The following is a 25291-nucleotide window of genomic DNA, read 5'->3' as shown; positions in this document are numbered from 1 at the left end:
CAGTGAGCTAATTCTATACTTGACTGCTAAATTTCTGTATATAACAATACCTTCTTTAAGATTTATGTGAAAACAATTTTAATATTGCTTAAAATAAAATCCAATTCCTTATATATAACATTGGGTGATTACAAAGTAGTTTATTCTATGTGTTCCTTCACAGTCTGTAAAAACATACCTTTATTATGAAACCATGACCAATAGGAACTTTGGCCCGTAATAATTGAGAGAATAAAGTGTTTTGTGATCTCATTAGAACCCTGACATATATGTGTGGTGGATGTATTTGCTATATTGTAGTACAAAATTTTACTTGTAGAATTGTCAATACCTTTTAGATGGTACAGATTTTGAATTTGAGAGATTTAATTAAACTATTACTTTCCCCCCTTTCACTATTGTTACGTGCTGTGAAGTCCTTTCCATATCAGGACTCCTATTTTCTTTTCATTTGTTGTTGTTGTTAAGCGCTGTCGAGTCGACTCCTACTCACAGCAACCTTGGACGGGGTTTTCCAGAAGTGACTGATGAGCTTGAACCACCAACCTTGAGGTTCAAATTGACTTTTCAGTCCTGCGCATTAACCCACAGAGCCACACCAGGACTCCTTTCATAAAACATTAAAAAAGCCAATTAATTACAATACAGAGTTATTACCTTCAAAAATGTCATAATCTTCATATGGTAGTAACAGGAAAAATTAACTTTTCAGTTAGAGTTCTTGATTTTAAGTACTGCTGTTCGTTCTGGTGTGGCGCTGTGCGTTAATGCTGGACTCCAAGATCGGCTTGAACCTCAAGGTTGGTGGCTTGAACCTCAAGGCTGGTGGTTCAAACTCGCTAGCTGCTTCTTGGAATCCCTATACAAGGGCACTATGAGTCGGAACCGACTCGACGGCACTTAACAAACAACAACAAATTCGTTCTGTTATACTTTATGTCTCATGAACAAAATTTCTAAGCAAAGAGAAGTAAATGACAGTGGCTTAGTAAATACTCCTTAGAAAACAAGAGAGTACTCAGTTAAAGCTGGATTCTTCTAAGAATTTGGGATTCTTTTTACTGAGCTATATATATTTACTTTGTTAAAATGAAAGGTTCATGAGAACTCTGGCTTCTTTTAATGCAGTTTTTCTAAAACATTTTTTCTAATAGTTTAGATACTTGTTGTTAAGTGCCATGGAGTCGATTCCGACCCATAGCAACCCCCGTATAGGGTTTCCAAGGAGCAACTGGTGAGCTTGAACCACTGACCTTGCAGTTAAAATGACTTTGCAGTCTGTCGCATTAGCCCACAGCGCCACACACTAGGATGATTTTAATTCACCAAATTTAGAAATAGATTACCATCATTGGCTTGATTTAGGTTTCTTTTTTTGTTTTGTTTTGTTTTTTAAAAAGCAAGCTTTTGAGAGAGTAATATACCTTTCCATGTCTTTCACATATAAACTCTCAAGTAGAATTTTCTTTAAATAAAATGTTCGGATTGACAAACATTGACACCAAAATTGGGGTATTATAAACATCAGGAAAAACCACAGCTTGGAGTCCCAGTGTGGCGCTGCGAAATAATGCCTTGGACAGCAAGGTCAGTTTGAACCTCAAGGTAGATGGTTCCACTCCTCAGAAACCCTATGCAGGGTCACTAAGGGTCGGAACCGACTCGATGGCACTTAACAACAACAACAAATTGTGTTTGTGAACATGCTTTGTTCTTTAGACCTCTAGAACCAGAGGTGGCTGGAATTCATGAAAACATGGAATGCATCTAATAGTTTCAGAACACTCATCACAATTCATCTTTTCAGGTCTTTCCCAGTTTTGGGGACTCTGAAATTTAGAGAAAAAGAGGAAGACACCCCAGCGAGATGGATTGGCAAAGTGGCAGCATCAATGGCCTCAAGGGTGGCAACAATTGTGAGGATGGCCCAGGGCACGGCAGTGTTTCGTTCTGTTGTGCATAGGGTCGTTATGAATCCGTACCAACTCGGCACCTAACAACAACTTGTGAAAATTAGGGGATTGTAAAGAGGTGACCTTTAGGTTTCCTTCCAGTTTCAAATTTATATGGTTCTGGGTTTAGAATTAAGGGATTTGCCTGTTTATAGCTTCTGTTTGAACTATTTTACAAGGGTATGTTTGTTTTAGGATTACTGAGATGTTCCCGAATAATGAATGTTTCTGAATATCAAAGTAATATTCATTTATAATGTTTTGTGCCTCTTTGGCTTTTTGAATAGCTAGTGAAATAGTTGAGTTGACCTTTACTCCCTGACCACCCCGCAAAAAAAAATCCCCAATGCCATTCTGATTCATAGAGACCTTATATAGAGTTTCAGAGGTTGTAAATCCTAGTGGGAGGGAGGTCGCTCTTTGTAAAAGCTGGTCCGTCTGCCCTTCGTGTGTGCGCCCCCTTCCTCTACAGAGGTGAACTAGCGTCGCCAAAAGAAATTCCCTTTCTGTTTCTCAAGAAATCAGAGCGCATGCTCTTTTCATGGTGGCTCTGTAGCGCCATTTTCGTACGGAAGGGACTTCTCACTAATTAGGCACGACCATAGGACTTGGAGCATTAAAGTTGATCAAACAGCATGAAGAGCCTCGCAGAAACAAGTATCGAACATTCTTTGGGCTCGGCAGGGCTTCAGTTGAGATTATACAAAGAAATTGTTAGGTGCCATCGAGTCGGTACCGACTCTTAGCGACCTTATGCACAGCAGAACGAAACACTGCCCGATCCTGGGGCCAACCTCACTTATTTTGTGTTAATTTCCCTCCTTGGCTTGTGGTCCCATCCCCATCCCCTTTCTCCTTTTCACTATCTCCTTTTCACAGAGCCGTGTAAAGGTTTGGCATTTGTGATGACTTTGCGCCTACTGTGGCATCCTCTATGAGAGCACCCGGGGAACCGGATGGGAACATTTTCCCCCGTGAGAACAAAGGACAAGTTATATCAGAGTCCAATATGTGTAGGGACCGGTACCTGTATTGAGCTAGGAGGTAGCGCATCTTTTAAAAATTTTATAGTTTGTAAAGCTAGAAGCCCTCGGTGGTGTGGATGAAGATTGGTTGAAAAGTTAACTAGAGGGAAAGGCAGGGTACAGAGATCTGAGGTCTTTTAATTTTGTGTGTGTGCGCGCGCAGGAGTTTGGAAGAATGTGAGTTGGAGGAAAGAGAAAGAATGAGAGATATTACGAAGAAAAATCGAAAGTAGGAGAAGACTTAGTAGGTGCTGAAAAAGAAGGGGCACCGACTTGTCTTTGTCTCGGAGTCGGTAACAAGGTCCTCCTGGACCTCCAACTCTACGGTTTCATTCATAAGTTTCTGGCCTGCAAGCCCCGCCCGTCTCCCCTCGGCGGCCGGCCGGATTTCCTGAACCGCAATTGGTGAACGGCAACAAAGCCTTAGCAACTGGCTTCTAGTGACCCGCGGGGCGCCTGGTAACTACGGCGCGAGGCCAGCGCGGAGAAAGGAGAAGGGCTGTCCCTTTAAGGGATGGCCGCGGAGTCGTGAAAGTGGAGGGGGTTGGGGGAGGGCGGGGAGGAAGGTCTGGGGGTGGACCTAAGGGGAGGAGGAGGAAGAGGAGCTGCTGAAAGGAGGTGGCGAAGGAGGAGCTGGAGCAGCTGGTGCCAGCCCGCGGGCACCGGAGTCCAGCCGGCTGCAGCAGAAGTAGCCACGGGCGCGATCGGGGCCAGGCGTCTTCTCCTCCATGATCACTTTGGGAGCCGGGGGAAGACTTTGCCCGGCCGCGCGAGCTGGTCTGCGTTTCCCAGGCGCGGCGGAGGCAGTGGCGGCGGAGCTGCAGCAGCCAGCTCCGGCTCCAAGCATCCACAGCCCCGGGCGTGTGCGCCCCGCGCAGAGCGGGCTCGAGCTCCCGGCGGAATGTCCCCGGGGCGTCCGGCGCGCTGACCCCCTAGCCGCCTCCGCCTTCATTGCCTGCTGCCTCTCTCGGGCCAGTTCGGCGTTTGGGACTACTAGCACCCCGATTCCTGGGCAGTGGGGAAGCCACCGGGGGTGGGTGACCTCAGCTGGCCACGACCCAGCCCTCCCCCGTGCGTATCTCGCTTAAGATGGCAGCGGAGTCAGGGGAACTAATCGGGTCTTGTGAGTTCATGAAAGGTGAGGAGCAGCTGCCCCGAATCCTCCAGCCCTCTCTCGCCCCAACTCTTCACTTCTCGCTCTTATGTCCCAGCCATTGCCCCCGACTTCTCCTGTGGTCCCAAAGTGTCCAGCCACTGCACGAGCTCTGTTCCTCTGTCGGTACTCTTTCTCCCCAAGGACCCCCTGCTTCCGGCTTCTCTGTCTTTCTTGCGTCCCTCGTTCACTCTGTAGCTCGCTCAGATGGCCTTCTCACCCCTTAGTGGGACAGTGCTTACTTCTGTCTAGACTTCTGTACGCTGTAGACCGTGGGGATCCTGCTACGGTGTTCTTTCAGGCAGCCTTTATCCTACTCTTGCTGGTCTCAGTTTTCGGACACCATCGCCACACCCCCCAGTGTCTCCTTTCTTCCTCTTCTTGAAGTCCGGAGCTACAAGAGAGACTCTCACCTCGCTCTTCCCCCTTTGCAGTTGCTGGGATCTGGATCTTTCTAAATCAAACTTGCATCTCCATCTATGGGTATCCCCAGTTCTCAGTACCCCCAGCTCATATCTTCAGCTAGTTTGAAACCAGGAGATGTGGTATCCGGGTTCCCAGCTAAGTCCCTCCGTGTGGTCCTCTTGTCCCCTCCTGGGTTCTGTCTATTTCTGGGAGAGATCATGTTTTGGCAGACATTCCACGTGTTATTTGGGTCTTTAAACTTTGGGGAGCAGTTATTATTGTGATCATTTGTATATTGTCACTACCCTCACTCAGCTTTCCTGTTTCTGATGTCCTGTCTTTTAAACTTGTCTTTCAGATCGGTTATATTTTGCTACTTTAAGGAATAGACCAAAAAGCACAGTAAATACCCACTATTTCTCCGTCGATGAGGAGCTGGTCTATGAAAAGTAAGTTTCGATTTTTGTCTTTGTTTTTTCCTCTTCCATTTAGTTTGTTGGCTGTTTGGTGAGGAAACACCATACAGCTTTTATGGCACTTTTACTCACTTTCCTCCAGTGGTGAAAATAACATCACCCATTTTTTAAGATTCAGGTGCTTGGGGAGAGGTGCAGGGTAACATTGCTCGAACCTGTCAATACCTTAGGTTTTTAGAGTTCTATCTATATTAGTTTTTCCTACCATCACAATAAACAGCAAACTGTAAACTCATAACGCTCCTCAGAGTAGGACAAGCGAGACACACACTCTGAAATGCCAGACTCTGTAATTGGCCTATGAATCAGTTACTGAGTATTTATGGAGCACCCACAGGGTGAAGGGCACTGTATTACAGGTGTTTAAGCTTTACAGTTCACAAGGCTTCTGTTGTAACTCGGGATGTTTTTGTTTGTCGAGTTTGTTTTTCAAAAGTGGGACACTAGCTGCAGGGAGCTGTAGCCAAGTCATATCTTTGAATAATATTTTGCTTATATGACAGATTATTGATGTGTTTGTTATATGGTGGTGGTTATGTGCCGTGGAGTTGGTTCTGATTCATAGTGACCCTGTACAGGGTTTCTGAGGCTGTAAGTCTTTACAGGAGCAGAAAGCCTCATCTTTCTCCCACAGAACAACTGGTAGTTTCGAACTGCTGACCTTGTGGTTTACAGCCCGATTCATAACCACTATGCTAAGGTACCCCAAATTTCGTGACATTATTTTATTTGACCTTGAGGAAGTGGTATATGAGTGCAGATGTACTTTGTTTTTGGTTCCTTTGCTTTGGAATTAGGGTTTGAGAGTGCTTAGAGCGTGGAATTGTTTTCTATGGAAGACGATTGGTCTACAGGAAAAACACATCTAATACGTTAAGCATAGTAAAATATCTAGAGAAATAAATCTTCATTCAATAAAAGCAACAGACAAAAAGAATAAGAAAAAGACTGGTTAACTTGGTTTACTTAAGCCCTTTTATTAAAAGAGTTGTTTCAGATGAGCCGAATGTATTTTGTACCACTTGTTTGGTTTTGTTGTGTTCTGGATTGTAGTTCATACTGACTTGAATGATGCTGTGATGCTAGCTAGAATTGATGCCACTGATATTTCAAGTATCACCTGGGTCATCCAGGTAGAAAGGCATCTGGGAAGAAGAATCTGGTGATTTACATCTGAAAAAAATTGGCCAGTGAAAATTTTATGTATAGCAGCAGAACATAGTCTGATATGATGCTGGAAGATGAGCACCTTAGTTTGGAAGATACTCAAAATACTACAGAGGAAGAGCTGTCTCTTCAAAGAAGAGTCTACCTTGATACTTTCAGGACCTTCATTTGCTGATGTGGCATGATTTAAACGGGAAGAAACAGCTGCAAATATCCATCAGTAATTGGACGGTGGAATGTCTGAAGTGTGAATCCAGGAAAATTTGAAGTTGTCAAAAATAAAATACTTGAAGATCCTGGGCACAAAGGAGCTGTTGAAGTGGTCTGGTACGGACCATTTTGAATTGGACAATCATATGATCTGCTATGCTGGGAATGACAAATTAAGCAGGAAGGGTATTGCATTCATCACCAAAAAGACCCTTTTAAGATATCTCCTGAAGTACAGTGCTATCAGTGATGATATCCATATGCTTAACAAGGAAAACCAAGTAATAATATTTTTCAAATGTACTCACCAACAACTAATATCAAAGGTTATTTAAGATTTTTACCAACTTCTACAATCTGAAATTGATCAGAGAAAAGTTAATACCAATGTGGAGTCTTAGTGAGGCACTGTTGGTTAAGGCACTGGATTACAAAGTTGGTTTGAACCACAAGGTCAATGGTTCAGGCTCACCAGCTGCTCCTCAGAAACCCTATACAGGTTTGCTATGAGTTGGATCTGACTTGACGGCACTCAACAACAACAACCAAAGATTGGAATGCAAAAATTTGGGAAAAAAAAAATCATCAGTAGTTGGAAAATTTGGCCTTGGTGACAGGCAAAACAACAGAGATCCTATGATGGAATTTTGCAAGATAGAATGAATTTTTCAATAGCATGAACGGCAACCATATACCTGTAATACACAGGAATCAAATTGACCGCATCTGTGGAAAGAGTTGATGGGGAAGCTCAGTCAGAATAAGCTCAGAGACTGCATTTAGAAGTATTGCTCGTATTAAAAGTGCCATGGGCCGCCAAAAGAACCAACAGATCTGTGTTGGAAGAAGTGCAGCCAGAGTGCTCCTTGGAGGCCAGGATGGCTAAGCTTCGTCTCTCTTACTTCAGACGTATTGTCAGGAGGGACCAGTTGCTGGAGAAGGATATCATGTTTGGTAAGGTAGATTTTCAGAGAAAAAGAAGAAGACCCCCAAGCAAGATGGATTGGCAATATGTCAGCATCAATGGGCTCAAGTGCGGCAACAATTATGAGGTTGGCCCAGGACTGGACAGTGTTTTGTTCTGTTGTGCATAGGGTCGCTATGAGTAGGTACCAGCTCGATAGTACTTAACAACAACAACAACAACACCAAATTCAAGTTGATACTGAAGAAAATGAAAACAAGTCCGCATGAGCCAAAGTATGGCCTTGAGTATATCCTACCTGCATTTAGAAGCCCTCTCAAAAATAGATTTGATGCATCAAACACTAATGACCGAAGACCAGATGAGTTGTGGGATGGCATCTAGAATATCATACATGAAGAAAGCAAAAAGTCATTAAAGAGACAGGAAAGAAGGAAAAGAGCAAAATGGATATTAGAAGAGACTCTGAAATGACTCCACACAAAGTAGCTAAAACAAATGGAAGAAATGAAGGAAAAGAGTTGGAATCCAAGATTTCAAAGGTGGCTCAGTAAAAAACAAGGCTCCACAAAATCATGGAATACCAATTGAGATGTTTCAACAAACTGATGCAGTGCTGGAGGCACTCACTTGTTTAATCCTATAAATTTGAAGACACCTACCTGGCCACGTGATTGGAAGATACCTACATTTGTGCCCATTCCAAAATGAAGTGATTCAATGGAATGAGGAAATGATCAAACAATTTCATTAATATCACACAAGTAAAATTTTGCTGAAGTAACTAAAAAATGATTGCAGGAATATGTTGACAGGGAACTGCCAGATATTCAAGTAGGATTCTGAAGAAGTCATAGAACCAGGGATATCACTATAGAAGTTAGATGGATTTTGGCTGAAAGCAGGGAATACCAGAAAGATGTTTATCTATCTGTTTTATTGACTAAGAAAAGGCATTTGACTGTGTGGGTCATAGCAAATCATGGATAACATTGTAGAGATTGCAAATGTTTTGGAGAACGCGTAATTGTGCTCATGCAGAATCTGTACACATAGAGGCAGTTTTCAAACAAAACAAGGGGATGCACTGTGGTTTCAAATCAGGAAAGGTATGTGTCAGGGTTATATCCTTTCACCATACTTAGTCAATCACTTTGCTAAACAAATCATCCGAAAAGGTAGCCTATATGGGAAAGAACATGACATCATGATTGGAGGAGAACTCATTAACAACTTTCAGCACGTAGATGACACAACCTTGCTTGCTGAAATTGAAGAGGACTTGAAGCACTTACTGATGAAGATCCAAGACTGTAGCCTTCAGTATGGATTATACTTTCACATAAAGAAAACAAAAGTATCCCAAACTGGACCAATAAGTATCATAAAAACGGTGGAAAAATTGTAGTTGTCCAGGATTTTATTTCACTCAGATTAACAATCAATATCCAGGGCAGCAGCAGTCAGAAAATCAAATGATTTCTTGGGCAAATCTACTGCAAAGGACAGCTTTAAAGTATTAAAAAGCAGATATGTCACCTCCAGGACTAAGATGTACTTGGCCAAATCTATGGTCTTTTCAGTTGCCTCCTATACATGTGAATAAGGAAGACTGAAGAAGAACTGATGAATTATTGTGTTGGTAAAGAATAGTGAATATACAATAGACAACGAACATATTTGTCTTGCTAAAGTGCAACCAGCATGCTCATTAGTATGAAGGATAGTTATACTTGTCTCATGTACTTAGGACATGTTATCAGGAGGAACTAGACCCTGGAGAGGATAATATGCTTGGTAGAGTAGTGGGACAGTGAAAAAGAGGATGATGCAGTAGCTACAACAATGGACTCAAACATAGCAACGGTTGTGAGGATGCTGCAAAACTGGGTATGTTTGCGTGTTGTTGTTAAGTGCCGTGGTGTCGGTTCTGACCCATAGTGACCCTGCACAGGGTTTCGGGAGGCTGTATATCTTTACAGGGGCAGAAAGCCTCATCTTTCTCCTGTGGAACAGCTGGTAGTTTCAAACTACTGACCTTGCGGTTCACAGCCCGATTCGTAACCACTGCACTACCAGAGCTCCTTAGTGTTTGCATAGGGCTGCTGTAAGTCAGAACTAAAAACAACGATACATTTAAATGTAAATATTTAATTATTGTTTTTAACCAAATGGGCTTTTAAATGAACATAGTTAAATGAACCATAGTTACTCTAGTAAGTGCTAGAACTTGTCCTGTGAAAGCGAATATTGGTAGTTCTGTCTAAGGGTATATGAATACCACCATGCATTTGAAGAGTGAGATTATCCTCTAACTTTAGGACCATGTCTTTTATTTGAAGGGAAAAAGATCCTTGTTACTTTATTATGGAGTCCTTAAGGCTGATGTCTTCAGGACATTTCTCTCAGTTGTGTTTGGTGGACGATTCTTCTTGAATGACTGAAGTAAAAGTGAGAATGAAAGAGACCTTTGCTGCTGTCAATGCCCAGGGTTGCTGAGACAAACAAGTCTAAATCCCTGGTGTCAGATTACCGCTGTGCCCCCTGACCCTATGTACCTGGATGCTGTCACTGCCAGCAGTGTTTGTTGAGTGTTCATGCTATCGTTGAAATGTGCATTGTTGTGACTGTCTTTTTGTGAGTCAGAAATAGATACTGTTGTAGTCAATTTTGCAATGACCTAACATGCCAGCAGTTGTTAATATTGTCATTGAACAAACTCAATTCCTTAAGGTCTGAGTTGCTTCTCTTAGTACTGATAGGTGGTAGCTCTAATAGAAAATGACATATAGTTAACTAAATCACAACACAGTGTTCAGTGGCTTTTGATTTTAATATTGATATATCAGAAACATTTTTTGTAATTTTAATGTTAACATTTTAGGGTTGCTATGAGGTGGAATCAATTCAACAACACAAACCACCACCACCACCAATTAGGATAGTTATACAGATTACCTTGTTTTCATATTTATTCAAGTGTACTCACACTTCTGGTATCTTAGAAGGAAAGACTTGGCTGGTGAGGCCTCCTGATTTATATTATGAGTTTGGATGTCATTTGAAACTACAAAGATTCCAGTCTGGATGGAGGATGGATTCTCTTAGCTTGGACTTTCTTTCTTTGCCCCTTGTGGCTGTGGTTCTGACTGCCCACAACATTGCCTTTTTTTTTTTTTTTTTTCAGTACTAGGAAATATAAAGAATAAAATATAAAGAATGATGATGAATGTACATGGGACTCACAAGCATGATGAATGAATGCACATGAGCCCCAAACCTGTAGGGGATAAAACAGGACTGCAATTAGAAATATGTTGTTGTTAAGTGTCATCAAGTCGGTTCCCACTCAGAGTGGCCCTATATAGGGTTTCTGAGGAGCGGCTGGTGAGTTTGTACTGCCAACCTTCTGTTTCAAACCGACCTTGTGGTCCCATGCTTATCCTCCAGTGCCACAACAGGATCCAGTTTGTGATATAGAAAAGATCATTGCCATGAGAAGAAACAGAAGCCCTGTGCTCGGAGAAATTCATAAGAGCTTGGAGTCCATGGGGTTGAAGGGTTCAGAAAGGATTCAAGGAGGAGTTAAGATTGATTTGAAGGATGAACAGCTTTTATCAAGCAGAGATGTTAAATAAGCCATCGAATAGCAAGGACAAAGGCTTAGAAGAAGAGGCTGAGGACACATGTTCTGCAGGTTTTGCCTAGTATGTGTGTGTGTGTGTGTGTGTATGCCATGAGTGGGGGATGTGGACTATGAAGTGGAAAGGTATTTTGGGCAGATTGAATGCCACAATCAAGAATCTGCCATTTTCTTTTTAGGCCATATAATATTCCCTCCAGAGCTTTGGGGCAGGCCATGGTATGACTGGACTGGGTTTGTGTCAGGAAAGTGCCAAGTATGGCAAACATTTAATGAGCATATAAATGTTTCCCAAGTGCTATTCTGTTGTTGTTAAGTGCCACTGGGTCCATTCCAACTCATAGCGACCCTGAATAGGGTTTCTGAGGAGCAGCAAGTGGGTTTGAACTGCCACCTTGTGGCTCAAGCAGGCCTTGTGGTCCAGTGCTTATACTACAGCGCCACACAAGAACTCTAGGTGCTATTATTGTTAAGTGCCGTTGAGTGGGCTCTGACCCATAGTGACCCCTGTACATGGTTTCCGAGGAGCATCTGGTGACTTGGAACCGCCTTCCTTGTGGTTCAAACCAACCTTTTGGTCTAGTGCTTACAGCACCATGCCAGGACTCTAAGGTGCTGTTCTAGGTCCACAAATATTAATCCGTTTTATTTTCACAACGATTCTTTGAGGCAGGTACTGTGATCATCTCTATTGTACAGATGATGAGAGTAAGGTAAAGAGGTTAATAACTTGCCCAAGATCACAAAAGTATAAACTAGCAGAGCCGGAAGTTGAACCCAAGCTATCCAATTCTGGAATATATTTGTTATTGTTGTTGTGAAGTGCCATCAAGTTGATTCCGACCCATAGTGATCCATAGTGACCCTGTATAGGGTTTTTCCAAGGAGCAACTGGTGAGCTTGAACCACTGACCTTGCAGTTCAAATGACTTTGCAGTCTGACGCATTAGCCCACAGTGCCACACCAGGACTCGGGAATATATATAGCTTCTGTCAAAAAGTTAATATGATAGCATCATTTAAGATGGATTAGAGAGGAGGTAGGAGACCACATTAAAAAAAAATTCTGGAATATTCAGAGGGAAGAAACAATGTCTAGATTTGGATGGTGGCAATAGTGATAGAAAGTAGGGGCCTAAGTTCATGTGATTTAGCAACAGTTCAGGTGGGTGGAGAGGTGGGGGATAAGGAAAAAGAAGAGTCAAAGAAATCTTTAAGACAGCTTGAGTTGCCATGAGCCTGCAAGTGCCATTAGCTGAAACAGGAAGTCGGGTGGGGAAATTGACTTTGGTGAAAAGATCAGGCATTCCATTTTGGCCAAGTTGCTGCTAACTAGAAGGTTGGCTGTTTGAACCTACCCAGCAACTAACTCCTCAGGAGAAAGATAGAGACCTGGTGACCTGCTCCTATAAAGATTACAGCCTAGAAAACCCTACGGAGCAGTTCTACAATATTACATTGGGTCTCTTTGAGTCCAAATGAACTTGATGGCATCAAATAATAGCATCAATAGATATTTATATCAGTGTTGGATATCATGTAAATTTGAAGTTCTTCTATTTGGGAGTCTCTCCCAAAAATATGATCAAGCTTTGAGCCTGGTCTGATTTCACAGAATAGGATAAAAGGACCAAGGGATGGAGGTTGACATCAGCAGCCCCAAAGTAGAAAAACACAGAGTACAAAGGGATAGAGTGATGGGAACAGTGGAACCATTGGTCAGATTAACTTTATGGAAGTATGGGATGAGGAGAGACTACAAAGCTCCTAGTAGGAGTTGTAACGTGGTTCTTTCTTCCTGTAGAAAACGTGTGGCAAGAAAACCTTGACTGTCATATCATAATATACATGTCTTTACAGAAAGGAATATATTTATGTTCATTATCACCCAGGGCCTTGTACAAACTTATCATTGTGTAATTATTTGCTGAATGTATAAATGAAAGGCTGCTTTTCTAGCTAAATGGTGACCTTAGAAATGAAGCAATTATTTCTGAATCAGGAAGCAGACTCTTTAATTATTAGTCTACAGGTTCTTTGGACACAGTTGTGTTCTGTGTAGATATTTACTTAGCTGTAGAAGGATGATAGCACTCCATGATGGAAGTGATAACCTTCTGAGAAGCTGCTGGTGGTGAAAATTTGAAAACGTGGCCTCATGAGGGAAGGGTCTCAGAAATGGATTTGCTGCTTGAGAGTAGGCAGGACTTACCCTGTTACTATTAAGACTTGAGAAGTTTTAATAAGATGTGGATGATAAGCAAGCATGTATTTCTTCTTGGGTTATGATTTCATAGATCAGAATTAAAATCAGAGGAGTATAGGCTGACACCTATATGGAACAAAAATAGCCCCCCCCCCCCCTAAAAAGGGGCCTTTTTTTTTTTTTTTTTTAAAAAGGAATGCTTCAGTAAGCTACTGTCTTTATTAATGTCCACCTAGAACCTAAAATTATTTCCAGACATGATTTGTGCCTGAATACAGCATTTTTTTTTTCTCACTTTTTTCTTTTTTTATTGTGAACTGAGTGATAGTTTACATGGGAGAACATTGGCTTTACGCCATCGTTTCACTGCAATGATTGCAATCTCCTCTGTGCATCATCATCCAACAGTATTTGGTTCCATTCCCTGTGTTTTTCTTTTTTTTGGTGGGGGCGAGGAGGGAGAGATATACACAGAAACACTCAGGAATATATCGTAATTTAAACAACCAAAGGGCACATTCTGTAAGCCTGCCTCCTGGCTGCCAACACTCAGTCCCTCTCTTTCCATGAGTGTAGAGTCCTCAGCTGCTCCCTCTCTCCATGTCCTTATCTCTGCCTCCATCTCTGGTGTTGCTGCTTCTCTGGATTGGGTCCTACATTCTGCTTGTGCTTTTCTCCCTTGATGGTCCTAGAGTCCTCAGTGCCTGAACTGTATGATTAACTACTCCCCCCTTTTTGTTATAAAACTTCTACCTTTACAGTTGTGACAGTTGCAATTAGTCATGATAACAGTTACATACTATTGAATCATAAGAATAAAAGGAAGCTTTTAAAAGAAGGTTGGTTTGTATGTGATTAAGCTACAAATAATCTCAATGTTCCAGGAAGGCAAATTCTTTGGTATTGGAATTGCATCCTGTAATCCAAATAGAGGTTTACTTTTTATTATACTTTGGCTCAAATTTTCTTAGCTCAAAAGTTAGCAAAATCAAATGTGTTGATTGTTATAACCTTTGTGTTGCCCTCATGATAGTGATAATGGATGTAGGATTAGGTGTTAATGGCTTTGAAAACCATTATGTTGTGAAGGATAGTGTATAGTATATTGTTGTTGTTATGTGCCGTGGAGTCGGTTCCGACTCATAGTGACCCTGTACAGGGTTTCCGAGGCTGTAAATCTTTACGGGAGCAGAACGCCTCATCTTTCTCCTGCGAAACAGCTGGTAGTTTCGAACTGCTGACCTTGTGATTCGCAGCCTGATTCGTAGCCTCTACGCTACCAGAGCTCCTTAGTGTATAGTATAGGATCTTCATTTATTGGCCTTGCCCATTTTCATTGTTTCTCTCTTGGGTTTGCAAAGGAAAGGATTGAAAATGCTGGAGAGAACTATTCGTGGACATATTCTTGGTTCTAAGTTGTAAGCAATTTCTGAGGTGATTCACAAATCATTTCCCCAAATATTTTAGCATGTACCAATGTGCATCAGGTAATGAGGACTAATTAGCTAAATTGAAGACAAGTAATTTCAAACATTCAGTTTTCACCTACACTTTATAAAGCAGCCTGATGTTAATAACGTCTAGCACTTTTTAGAGAGGTAAATGATAGAAAAATTGTTTCTTTAGACTGTAGCATAGATTTGAGTCACAATGTGAATCTAGGATATCTTTGAGTGAAGTAAAGAAAAAATTCTTTTTATGTGGAAATATTGGTGGGAATAGAGTAGTTTGGTTAAATGGGGGTGAGAAGAAATTCCTTTGGTTTTTAAATTTTTATTTCAAATTCAGTATATGATAAAATATATGGAGTCCTGGTGTGGTGCTATAGGGTAAACACTGGACTGAAAGGTCAATTTGAATTTCAAGGTCCATAGTTCAGACTCACCAGCTTCTCCTCAGAAGCCCTATACAAGGTTGCTATGAGTCGGAAATGACTCGATAGCACTTAAGAACAACAAGTGGGATAATTGAATGAAAAGATGAGTGTTACTTAAGCACATATACCAATTACTAGTTGTTACCAAGTCAACTCCTGCTTAGAGTGATCCTATGCGTATCAGAGTAGAGCTATGCTCCATAAGGTTTTCAGTGGCTGAATTTTTTAGAAGCAGATTTTCAGATTTTTCTTCCAAGGTGCCTCGGGGTATACTTGAACCTCTTCTCTTTGAGTTAGTAGCTGAGCACATTAACCGTTTGCACTACGCATGGACTCCTAACCAGACACACACACACACACATGCAGAACTCCTGATGCGGTGCTGTAGAATAAAAATGGGACTGCTAAACATAAGGTTGGTGGTTCAAACCCACCAGCAGTTCCTTGGAAACCCTATACAGTATCGCTGTGAGTTGGAACCAACTCCATGGCACTTAGCAAAAACAATAACATAGGTAGAACCATTAGAAGAACATTGGTTGTGCAAATGTCTTGCTCTCAGATAATAACTGGAAGTTTGGTGGCTTAAACTTATCCAGAAGCACTACAGAAAAAAGGGTTGCAATCTGCTTCTGTAAAAATTCTACCCAAGAAAACTCTACTGAGCTTGGTTCTGCTTCAGAACATGTGAAGTCACTGTGAGTCAGAATGGGCTTGTTGGAAATAGGCCTTTTTATTTTAAGTTTAAGGTTATCATTTTATACCTCAATTCTTAATATAACTTGTTATAGATATATACAGAAAAGGAGATTTGGTTGAATTAAGGGACAACTTTCTCTGGGAAATAGTAATAAATAACAAAAACAATAGCTAACACATAGATCTTGTGCCTGGCAACATTAACTCATCTAATCCTTAGAACAAACCTAGGGTGTAGGTGCTATTATTATCACAACTTTACAGATGAGGAAATGGGTGCATAGAGCACAAGTCATTGCCGAGGATTACTGAGCTACTAAGTAGGAGACAGATGAGGCTTTCTGCTCCAGCAAAGATTTAAAGCCTTATAAACTCTATACATGGTCACTGTGAGTTGGAACTGATGCCACTGCACTTAACAACAACCCTGAGCTACTAAGTGACAGGGCTGGGTATCAGGTCACAGGAAGTCTGCCTAGAGCCTGTGTTATTAGCTAGGAGGCTTTGAGCAGCTTTCCAGTTGTCTTGAGCCTGAAGTTGATGGGGAAGGATGCGGTTCACCTTTGCCCTTCCATGTCAGGTTTGGATCCCTGATGGAAGTGGTGATAATGTTGACCGATTATGACACACTATGATGGAAAGTTTATAGATACGACTTCAGAACCATGCCTCAGTATTTGTGGTGGTCGTTTTAAAACAAACAAACAAAAATACATATTTATTCTCAATTTCATATTTTGTGGGTGTACTTTTGCTTTTTCTCCTGTCAGCAGACTACCAAAAATAAAAAGAAAATTTATTATCATTGCCTATTAATAGGACAAGTGAAAGCAAAAGAAGCTTATGAAAAAAAGCCCAGTTTTATAGGCTTTTGCTGTCTAGTGAAATGATTTGCTGCTGAGCTGTTGTAGTTTAAGACATAATGATTTCTGCGCAGATTTCTCCTGAAAACTCAGAGGACAGTTTAGCTTTTAAAGGATGGTCGGTGTATATGCACTTCCCCTTTTCTCCTTCCCTCTCTTCCTCCATCCTAACTATACAAAAGTAATGTCCACTTATTTCTCACCCTCTGTTTCAAATAAATGCACTTTATATATGTGCTTGTGTATGTATACCTATGTATACAACCAGCATTTCTATGGTAATATACAGTATTGTTGTTGTTAAGTGTATAGGGTTAACTGTATAAGGTTTCTGAGGCTATAAATCTTTGAGGAAGCAAAAAGCCTCATCTTTCTCCCACAAAATACAATATAAGTCATGTTGTTAAGTGTTGTTAAGCTGGTTCCAACTCATATCAACCCTGTATAGGGTTTCCAAGGAGCTGCTGGTGGGTTTGAACCACTGACCTTGTGGTTAGCAATCCTGTGCTTATCTTACAGTGCCACATTAGGACACCTATAAGTATATGCATTATATATATATATTCACCAGTTAATTCTTTGTCCCAATAGAGTCAAAGTTTACTTTCTTGGTATTGGTTTATTTAAATACTTGCTTCTTGGACCTCTTAGGCATTCAAAGGGGTTAGTTTGCCTCTAATTTTCATACTGAGTCCTGATGTGGTGCTGCAGGTAATGTGCTGTACTACAAGGTCTGTTTGAACCCCAAGGTCAGTGGTTCAAGCTTACCAACTGCTCCACAGAAACCCTGCACAAGGTTGCCATGAGTTGGAACTGACTTGACAGCACTTAACAACGGTTTTCATAATGGTAAATTGTTATTCAGTTCTTTCAGTTTGCTGAGTTAATGCTGGTGAAAATCCAAAATGTAACCATGGTGCTAAGGAGAGATTTCTTCCTAGGACTGATCTGAATTAGGCAGCCTGAGAGAGGGGTCCAAGGTGTGGACCAGGAGGTCTGACAGGGAGCTGTCTGCCATCCAAGTTCTTTCTGAGCCAGCTCACCACAGGGCGGCCTAATTATTTTGTTTGAAGTAGATTCCTAAGATATTAGATGTTCTCATTTATAAGTTCATAAACACATTCCAAAGCTGAAAAATAAATGACTTTTACTTTAGCCACAGCTTAATATACCTTTGTGCCTTAAAAAGAGAAAAAGAAAGGAGAAAAAAAAATTTTTTAAATGAAAAAAAAATAAAAATAAAAAAAGACTCGACACATTTTTCTTGGAAGGGAAAAATGGAAAAGTGTGATTTAAAAACTTGTCAGTGGTTGAAAATTGCTGTAGAAGAAACTAACATTCAAGTGGAATTTTTTATGGAACGCTATGGGGATGTTAAAGTTCAAAAAGAAGGACAAGGAAGAAAATACAGTGCAGGACAACATATAACAAAAGCCACAATGAACTAAATATTATTAGAATTCCAAGAGAGGAAAAAATAATTACTGCCCAGGGAAATGAAGACTTCATAAAATGATGTTGAAACTAGCTTTTGAAACATGTGTAAGAGTTTGAAGAACAAAGAGTATATTTTATGATCTCTGTGAGGGCAAGTAATACCTGTTTTTGCTCATCATGTATCTGAAACCTAACAAGTGGCTGGCATAGAGTTGGTGCTTAAAAAATTTTAGTGGAATCAATGAATGAGTGAGTAAGCGAATGAAGGAAGAAGGGAGAGAAGAAATTTCAGATAGAGGCATGAGAAAAGGCACAAGATGTGTTTGGGAACAGGAAGATTCTGTTAGGGGAGGCATACAACTTGAATAAGAAGTGGTCACTGGTAAGATTGGACATGGTAGTTGGAGACTGGATTGTGGAAAGCCCTTTGGACCTCAGTCAGTACTGGGTGTTTTTGACAGGTGGAATGAGACTGACCCTGGAAGAATACTCTGGTAGTTGGGAGGTGGAGGTCAGTTAGGCTATGGCAGGAATTCAGGAGGGAGGTAATAAAGGGTTTAGAATCCCTGGGTGGAACTTGGCAGCTAACCAATTGAAAGGTTGGAGGTTCAAGTTGACCCACAGGCACTATGGAATTACAGATCTGTGGTCTACTTTAAAAAAAATCAGCCACTGAAAACTCTATTTCTTGCTAAGTGCTGTCGAGTCACTTCTGACTCACAGCGATGCTGTGTAGGGTTTCCAAGGAGCAGCCTGTGGGTGTGAACTGCTGACTCTGTAGTTTGCAGTCCAATGCTTATCCTACAGCACCACTGACCTATATGGAGTCACTATGAGCTGGAGTCGACTTGATGGCATCTGATCTTTGGTTAGCTGATGTTTAGATTAGAGTTGTAGGAATGGGAACAGAAGGAATGGCCAGATAAGGGAAAGGTTAGACAGGATGGATTGACAAGATTTGGGATTGACCAGATCAGGGTAAGAAGTGTTGATGGTGTGATGTTTAAGCACTCGGCTTCACCTGCCAGTCACTCTGCTTCTATAATTAGTAATCCATGGCTTTTGAGTAGATTTCAACTCATAGGGAATTTATAGGATAGAGTAGAACTGCCCCATAAGGTATCCAAGATTATGTATCTTTTTGAGAGCAGACAGCCTTCTCTTCTTTGGAGTGATTGATGGATTTGAACTGCCTGCTAACCTTGTGGTTGGAAGTCTAACACTTAACCCATTACACCTTTAGAGCTCCTTCCATAAGGATTGTTGTTGTTAAGTGCCATTCAGTTGGCTCCGACTCATAAGGGCCCTGAATTGGGCTTGTGAGGGACAGCTGGTGGGTTTGAACCACCAATCTTGCAGTTAGAAGTCTAGTGCTTATCCTACAGCACCACACCAGGACTCTTCCATAAAGATTAAAGCTTTGGAAATCCAATGGGCAGTTGGACTCTGTCCTACAGAATAGCTATGAGTTAGAATCAGCTCCACAGTATACAACAACAGCTCAGAGTGGGAGGATGAAGGGAAGAATTGAAGGGTGAGTTCAAGGTTTCTGTCTCAGATGTCTGGTGAGTACTTCACCTAGAAGTAGGTGAAGCATATATGTCAGAAGGGAGAGCTGCCTTCTTTTGTTTTGTTTTGAGGGTGGAGGGAAGGAACAAAAAGGAGGGATCTTTGCCTTCTATGATCTTTAAGCAGAAAAGACAGTGCCTGTCCTGGATGTTTTAGTATTTGCTTTAAATCTGTGGAGATAAAGTTGGATGATTGATCTCTTTAGATCCTTCTGGCATTGTGATTTGAGTTGGGATTTCTACACTTCAGTGTATAATTTATTGTTTCTTTTTAGTTTCAACTTACTTCAACAAAATGTTGGTTTTGTAAATGAACTAAATAGTTTCAGGCCCACCAAAGAATTTTTTGTTGAATGAGAACCATAAAAAAATATTTCTCTGCTTACTTAAAGTACACAACATTCTCAGCCCTCCATAGCTCAGAAACATTGGTAAGTTATCATAATTATATGTGGTAGACAGTGAATTCCTTTATAAAAAATTGTTTATGTGAACTGTGGTTTTTGCATTTGATGTTTCAGCCAAGCACTTTTCATAACTGCAATCTAATATTTTGGTTTTAAGCATATTCACCTTCTATGGATGAATCGAAGAGTTTGCTAGTTTGGATTTGTTCTTTTGTTATAAAATTTAGTTTCTTTTTGAAAACCAGACAAGGTGGGTTCATAGTCCACTAATCTAGTTTTGTCTGGAAATTTAGCATTTAATGAGGCAGCTTCTATTTTTGTTATTTTCAGAATTGAAAAATTACATCTTGAAGTATCAAAAGTTTTAGAATTTAAATCAATTTGAAGTAACCTTTCAACAACGAATTCACATTCTTGCCTTTTAAAAGAATTGACTGATCAATTTACTAATCGTACTCGATCATGAATACATTGGTTGAACAGTTTCACTGTAGTTTAGGAATAGCTTTAGTAGCTCCAGAACCCTGGTGGCACAGTGGCTAAAGTAACTGAGTTAACTCGGATGCTAACTGAACTGTTGCTGTTTGAACCCACTAGCTGCTTCTTGGGAGAAAGATGTGGTAGTCTGCGTCTATAAAGCCTTGGAAACCCTATGTGGCAGTTCTACCTGTCCTAAAGGGTCACGATGAGTTGGAATTGACTCAGTGCCAATGAGTTTGTTTTTTGGTTTAGTAGATCCTAAGTAAGGAACTCTGGCGGCACTTTGGGTTAGGCATTAGGCTGCTAACTGCAAGGTTGGTGGTTTAAACTCACCAGCCGCTCTGCAGTAGAAAGATGAGGCCATCGCTTCCATAAAGGTTCCATAAAACCCAGAATCAACCTGATGGCAATGGGTTTGGTTGGTAAAGAGTGAAGGACTCGGCTTATATGCTGGATGGCTCCTGTTTGCTAAATATCTTCTCTCTCTCTCTCTTGTGAATTATGTGTTAGTTTACATGGGAGAATATTATCTTTACATTCATCCTATTGTATTTTGCTTCATTGAAATGTGTCGTGTGTCTCTTGGTGTTATTATATTGTTGAGTTAATTCCAACTCATTGCGACTCTGTATAGGATTTCTGAGGAGTGGTTGGTGTGTTTGAACTGCTAACATTTCAGGTAACAGTCCAGTGCTGATCCTGCAGCTTCACACTAGGACCCCTGTGCTTTTTAGTGGCTTTAATTGATTCAGTCAGCTTTTATTTAACTTATTACTATGAATTAAATATTCAAAAGTGTTGCTTGCAGTTGGGTTGGCTTTTGACATTGTTGACAATGTGGCATCAATGAATAGCTTCCTCCTCCCTATGTTCTGTCTGCTGCGTCTGAAATGCTATGAGCACGGAAAACAGATGTCACATTTGGTTAGCATTGGGTACAGCATGAGACTCTCTTATAAACATAGCGGAAGGGCATAGGTTTTTGTTGCCTCAGATCTGAGAGGTTTCTGAATCTGTGATCTTGTATCCTTGCATGACTGATTTTCTTATTTTACACATTTCCCTCCCTTTTAAGGGAGTAGGGAATTAACAGCATTTACATTAGTCTTAGTGGTCAAATTAGTGATTCTCAGCAGCAGAAATGAATCTGAAGTGGTAAAAACTTTTTTTTCCCCGTAAGTGTCAAATATAGAAAAAGTGTGGTGCTGTAGGATCTCTCCCAAGAAGCTGTGAGTAAAAGCTTGTAAAATAGTGCCTTCTCTGCTCTTCTAGACCCTTTAGCTAGTGTTGCACTCTGTGATTTGTTCTACGGTGTCCTAGACCACAGTGCCTGCAGGTCTGGAAAAATCAAAAGTAAAGGCTTAAGATGGTTTTAATTTGTTAAAACTCCCAGATAGAATTGAATGGGCTCCTAAGAAAAAAGAAATTGGTAATATAGAGTTGAGGAGAAGGAGCCTGAGCCCTTGTGGTACAGTCGTTTAGTGTACTTTCAAATACTAACAGAAAAGTGGGTGATACAGAAGAAAGACGCAGCAGATGCTTCTGTAAAGATTTACTCTCTACTCTGTAAATTTCTATTGACATTGCTACTCTGTCCTAGAGAGTGTCTATGATTGGAATTGATTGGACAACAATGGATTTGGTTTGGTTTTTATGATTGGGGTATGACTTTTTTAGATTGGGGATTATTTCTGTAGCAGGTTACATTTGGAGTATGCAGGATGTATGAGGAAGACTAGGTCTGCTTCTAACCTTTCCCTGCACAGAGAGGGGTGAATGATCGTGCTATTTTCTATCCCCTTGCTTTCCCATTCTTCTTATAGGCCATTTTGGTCATTTTTGTATAATTAGTCTTATTTTTTTTACCCAAAAGTAATAAAAGGATACCTCTCCTTACACTTCACCTGGTGTACAGTTAGAAGAATTAGAGTGGATGAGGCATGTTTGTGAATGAAGCAACCACATCTCACTCGGTTATTCATTTACTTGGTCATGTCTGTGTCAAGTGCGGGCAATACAGTTGTTGTTATTAAGTACCATGGAGTCAGTTCTGACTCAGTGATCCTGCATAGAGTTTTCAAGGAGAAGTTAGTGGGTTTGAACCACCAACCTTGTGATTAGCAGTCCAAGGCTTATTCTAAAGTGCTGCACCATATGTATGAGCATATTTTAACCTAGTCCCTCTTCTGAAGGAGTTTATAGTTCTGGGAAGGCTAGAGGGGGTATTCATTAAATATTCAGATATAAGATGATTTATAAGAGCTCTTGTGGTGGTGTTTATGTGCCGTGGAGTCAGTACCGACGCATAGCGACCCTGTACAGGTTTTCTGAGGCTGTAAAATTCTATGGGAGCAGAAAGCCTCATCTTTCTCCCACAGAACAGCTGGTAGTTTTGAACTGCTGACCTTGTGGTTTGCAGAAGAGCTCCGGAGGGAAGACAAATAGTTGTTGGAAAACAGGTAACAAAGGAGTCTGGCCTGGGGGGTGGAGGGAAGAAGTCCCCGAGGAAGTGTGATTTCGGCTGAGGTCTAAAGGATGTTGTTGGTGTTAAGTACTGTGGAGTCGGTTCCGACTCATAGTGACCCTGCAAAGGGTTTCTGAGGCTGCAAATCTTTGTGGAAGTAGAAAACCTCAGCTTTATCCCGCAGAACCGCTGGTAGTTTTGAACTGCTGACCTTGAGGTTGGCAGCCCGACTCGTAACCACTACGCTACCAGAGCTCCTTGTTGTTGTTGTTGTTGTTAAGTGCCCTTAAGTCATTTTGACTCATGTTGTTGTTGTTTAGTACTGTTGAGAGGGTTTCGACCCATAGCCACCTTATATAGGGTTTCCAAGGAGCAGCTGGTAAGCTTGAACCGCCAACCTTGCGGTTCAAGCCAATTTTGTAGTCCAGGGCATTAACCCGCAGGCCACAATCTGTATAGGGAGTCTGAGGGGTGGGCTGGTGAGTTTGAACCACTGACCTTGCGATTCAAACCTACCTTGCAGTCAAGTGGTTATCCTACAGCACCACTCCAGAGTCCTGAGACAGGAATGAAAAAAGAATCTCCCTGGAGAATGCTGTGAGCTGCTAAGTTGGCCTGACTCACGGCAGCCCCATGTATTAGAGAACTGTTCCATAGGGTTTTCTTGGCTATAATCTTTTTGGAAGCTGTTCTCCAGACTTTTCTTCTGTGGAGCTGCTTGGAACTGGGGGAGTTCGAACTTTTAGGTTAGCAGCTGATCACAAGCCACTTGCATTAGCCAGGTTCCCCTGGCTCTGAGATGACTAGTGATCAGATGGGGACCATGGTACAAAATGAGGTTGAAGAGAAAGAGGCAGGACTGGCACCACCCAGGGCCTTTCAGGCAACTTTGAAGGTTTTCCTTTTGAGTCTCAGAGCTTCAAGAGGTAATATGATCATGGCTGCAGACTGTAGAGTAATTATTTTCCTTTTCAGGGCCTCAGCTGCTCTATGAAATGTGAGGGTTAGTCTTTTGTATACAGGGGATCAGTCATCATTGTTTTGTACCAAAGCTATGTCTGTGCTTTTTGCATAGCCCTCTTGCCTTCAACACTTGTCACTGAATGACGGGTTTAGTTTACATTGCTCAAGACTGTTTCTGTGGGAGTGAATTTTAATCATACCAGGGCATTCCTAAAGAAACCTCCTTTTGTTTTCATTAATATGAATTTGGAAGAGGGTTTTCATTAATTGACATGCTTCCTTATCAGTTCCAAAGAGGGAAAGTCACATGCTTCCTTATCAGTTCCAAAGAGGGAAAGTTCCAAAGAGGGAATTATAAACCCTGATGCTGGAAGGTTCTTTGATATCATCTAGTCTGTTGTTTGGCTTTAAGGCAAAGCAGTAACACTAACCCATTTTACAGAAGCAGCAGCTGAAGCCTTAGGAGGCTTTGCTGCTTCCCCCAGATTAAGAAGGTACTAAATGGAGTAGGGTTTTTTAACTCCCAGTGTTGTGTATCTGTACTTACCTAAAAACCTAGGAAATGTACCAACAGGTACCAAGGGATAGGAGTGAGTGTTGATATTTGAAGTTTTCTTCCTTTGTGATCTCTACAAATGTCAAGCTGCTTGCTAGGCTCAACTTCAGGAATGTGGAAAGCTTAGTGAACTTCAGTGAGAAAAGTCTGAGGTTCTTCCTGTTCCCCAAGGAGATACTAAGGGAAATGCCTACTTTACCTAGACAGAGTCTATCAAACAGAAAATTATCTGAACCATTGAATAGATTTATCCAGTAAGAATAGCTAGAGCCATGGTGTTGTTAGGCCATTGAGTCAGTTCTGACTCATTGTGAACCTATGTACAACAGAACGAGACACTGCCTGGTCCTACACCTTACAATCATTGCTATGTTTGAGTCCACTGTTGCTGCCCCATGTCTGTCTATCTCATTGGGAGTCTTCCTCTTTTACAGAAAGTCTTCCACTTTATCAAATATGATGCTCTTTTCCAGGGACTAGTCCCTCCTGATAATATGTCCAAAATACATGACACAAAGTCTTAGTAGAGTCATTGACTAATAAAATATGAGTGCTAGAAAGAACTTTGTTGTTGGTTGCCGTTGAGTTGGCTCCAAGTCATGTTGACCTTATCTATAAAAAGTTGCCTAGTCCTGAGCCATCTTGCAGCACTCTATCTGATGTTTTGATCAGAGCAACACACCAGCCACCACAGTACGACAAATGGGAAGATGGTTGGTGTAGAAAGAACTTTAGAAACCATCAGACACCAGCCCAAGGTAACTGAGTTTCACTTAAAACGTGCCAACTTCCTTCTAATTATTGGCCTATAATTTT

General features: G+C 41.2%; 1 protein-coding gene across 3 annotated transcripts in view; it reads left to right on the top strand.

The window, feature by feature from the left end:
- CDC14A (cell division cycle 14A) overlaps positions 1–25291 on the top strand; it is a 233024-nt gene that overhangs the window by 8143 nt on the left and 199590 nt on the right. For 2 of the 3 annotated variants that reach the window (XM_006830915.1, XM_006830914.1), the window contains exons 1-2: positions 3576–4115; positions 4894–4984. In XM_006830915.1, coding sequence (XP_006830978.1) covers positions 4067–4115; positions 4894–4984 — 140 coding nt within the window. In that variant the 5' untranslated portion in view covers positions 3576–4066. Of the gene's footprint in view, positions 1–3575; positions 4116–4893; positions 4985–25291 lie in introns of those variants that run through there. The other variant, XM_006830916.1, reaches the window with a different exon arrangement.

The sequence above is a fragment of the Chrysochloris asiatica genome, unplaced genomic scaffold, assembly GCF_000296735.1.
Source record: "Chrysochloris asiatica unplaced genomic scaffold, ChrAsi1.0 scaffold00002, whole genome shotgun sequence".
Taxonomy (NCBI): Eukaryota; Metazoa; Chordata; class Mammalia; order Afrosoricida; family Chrysochloridae; genus Chrysochloris; species Chrysochloris asiatica.
This window is presented reverse-complemented; position numbering and strand designations above follow the sequence as displayed.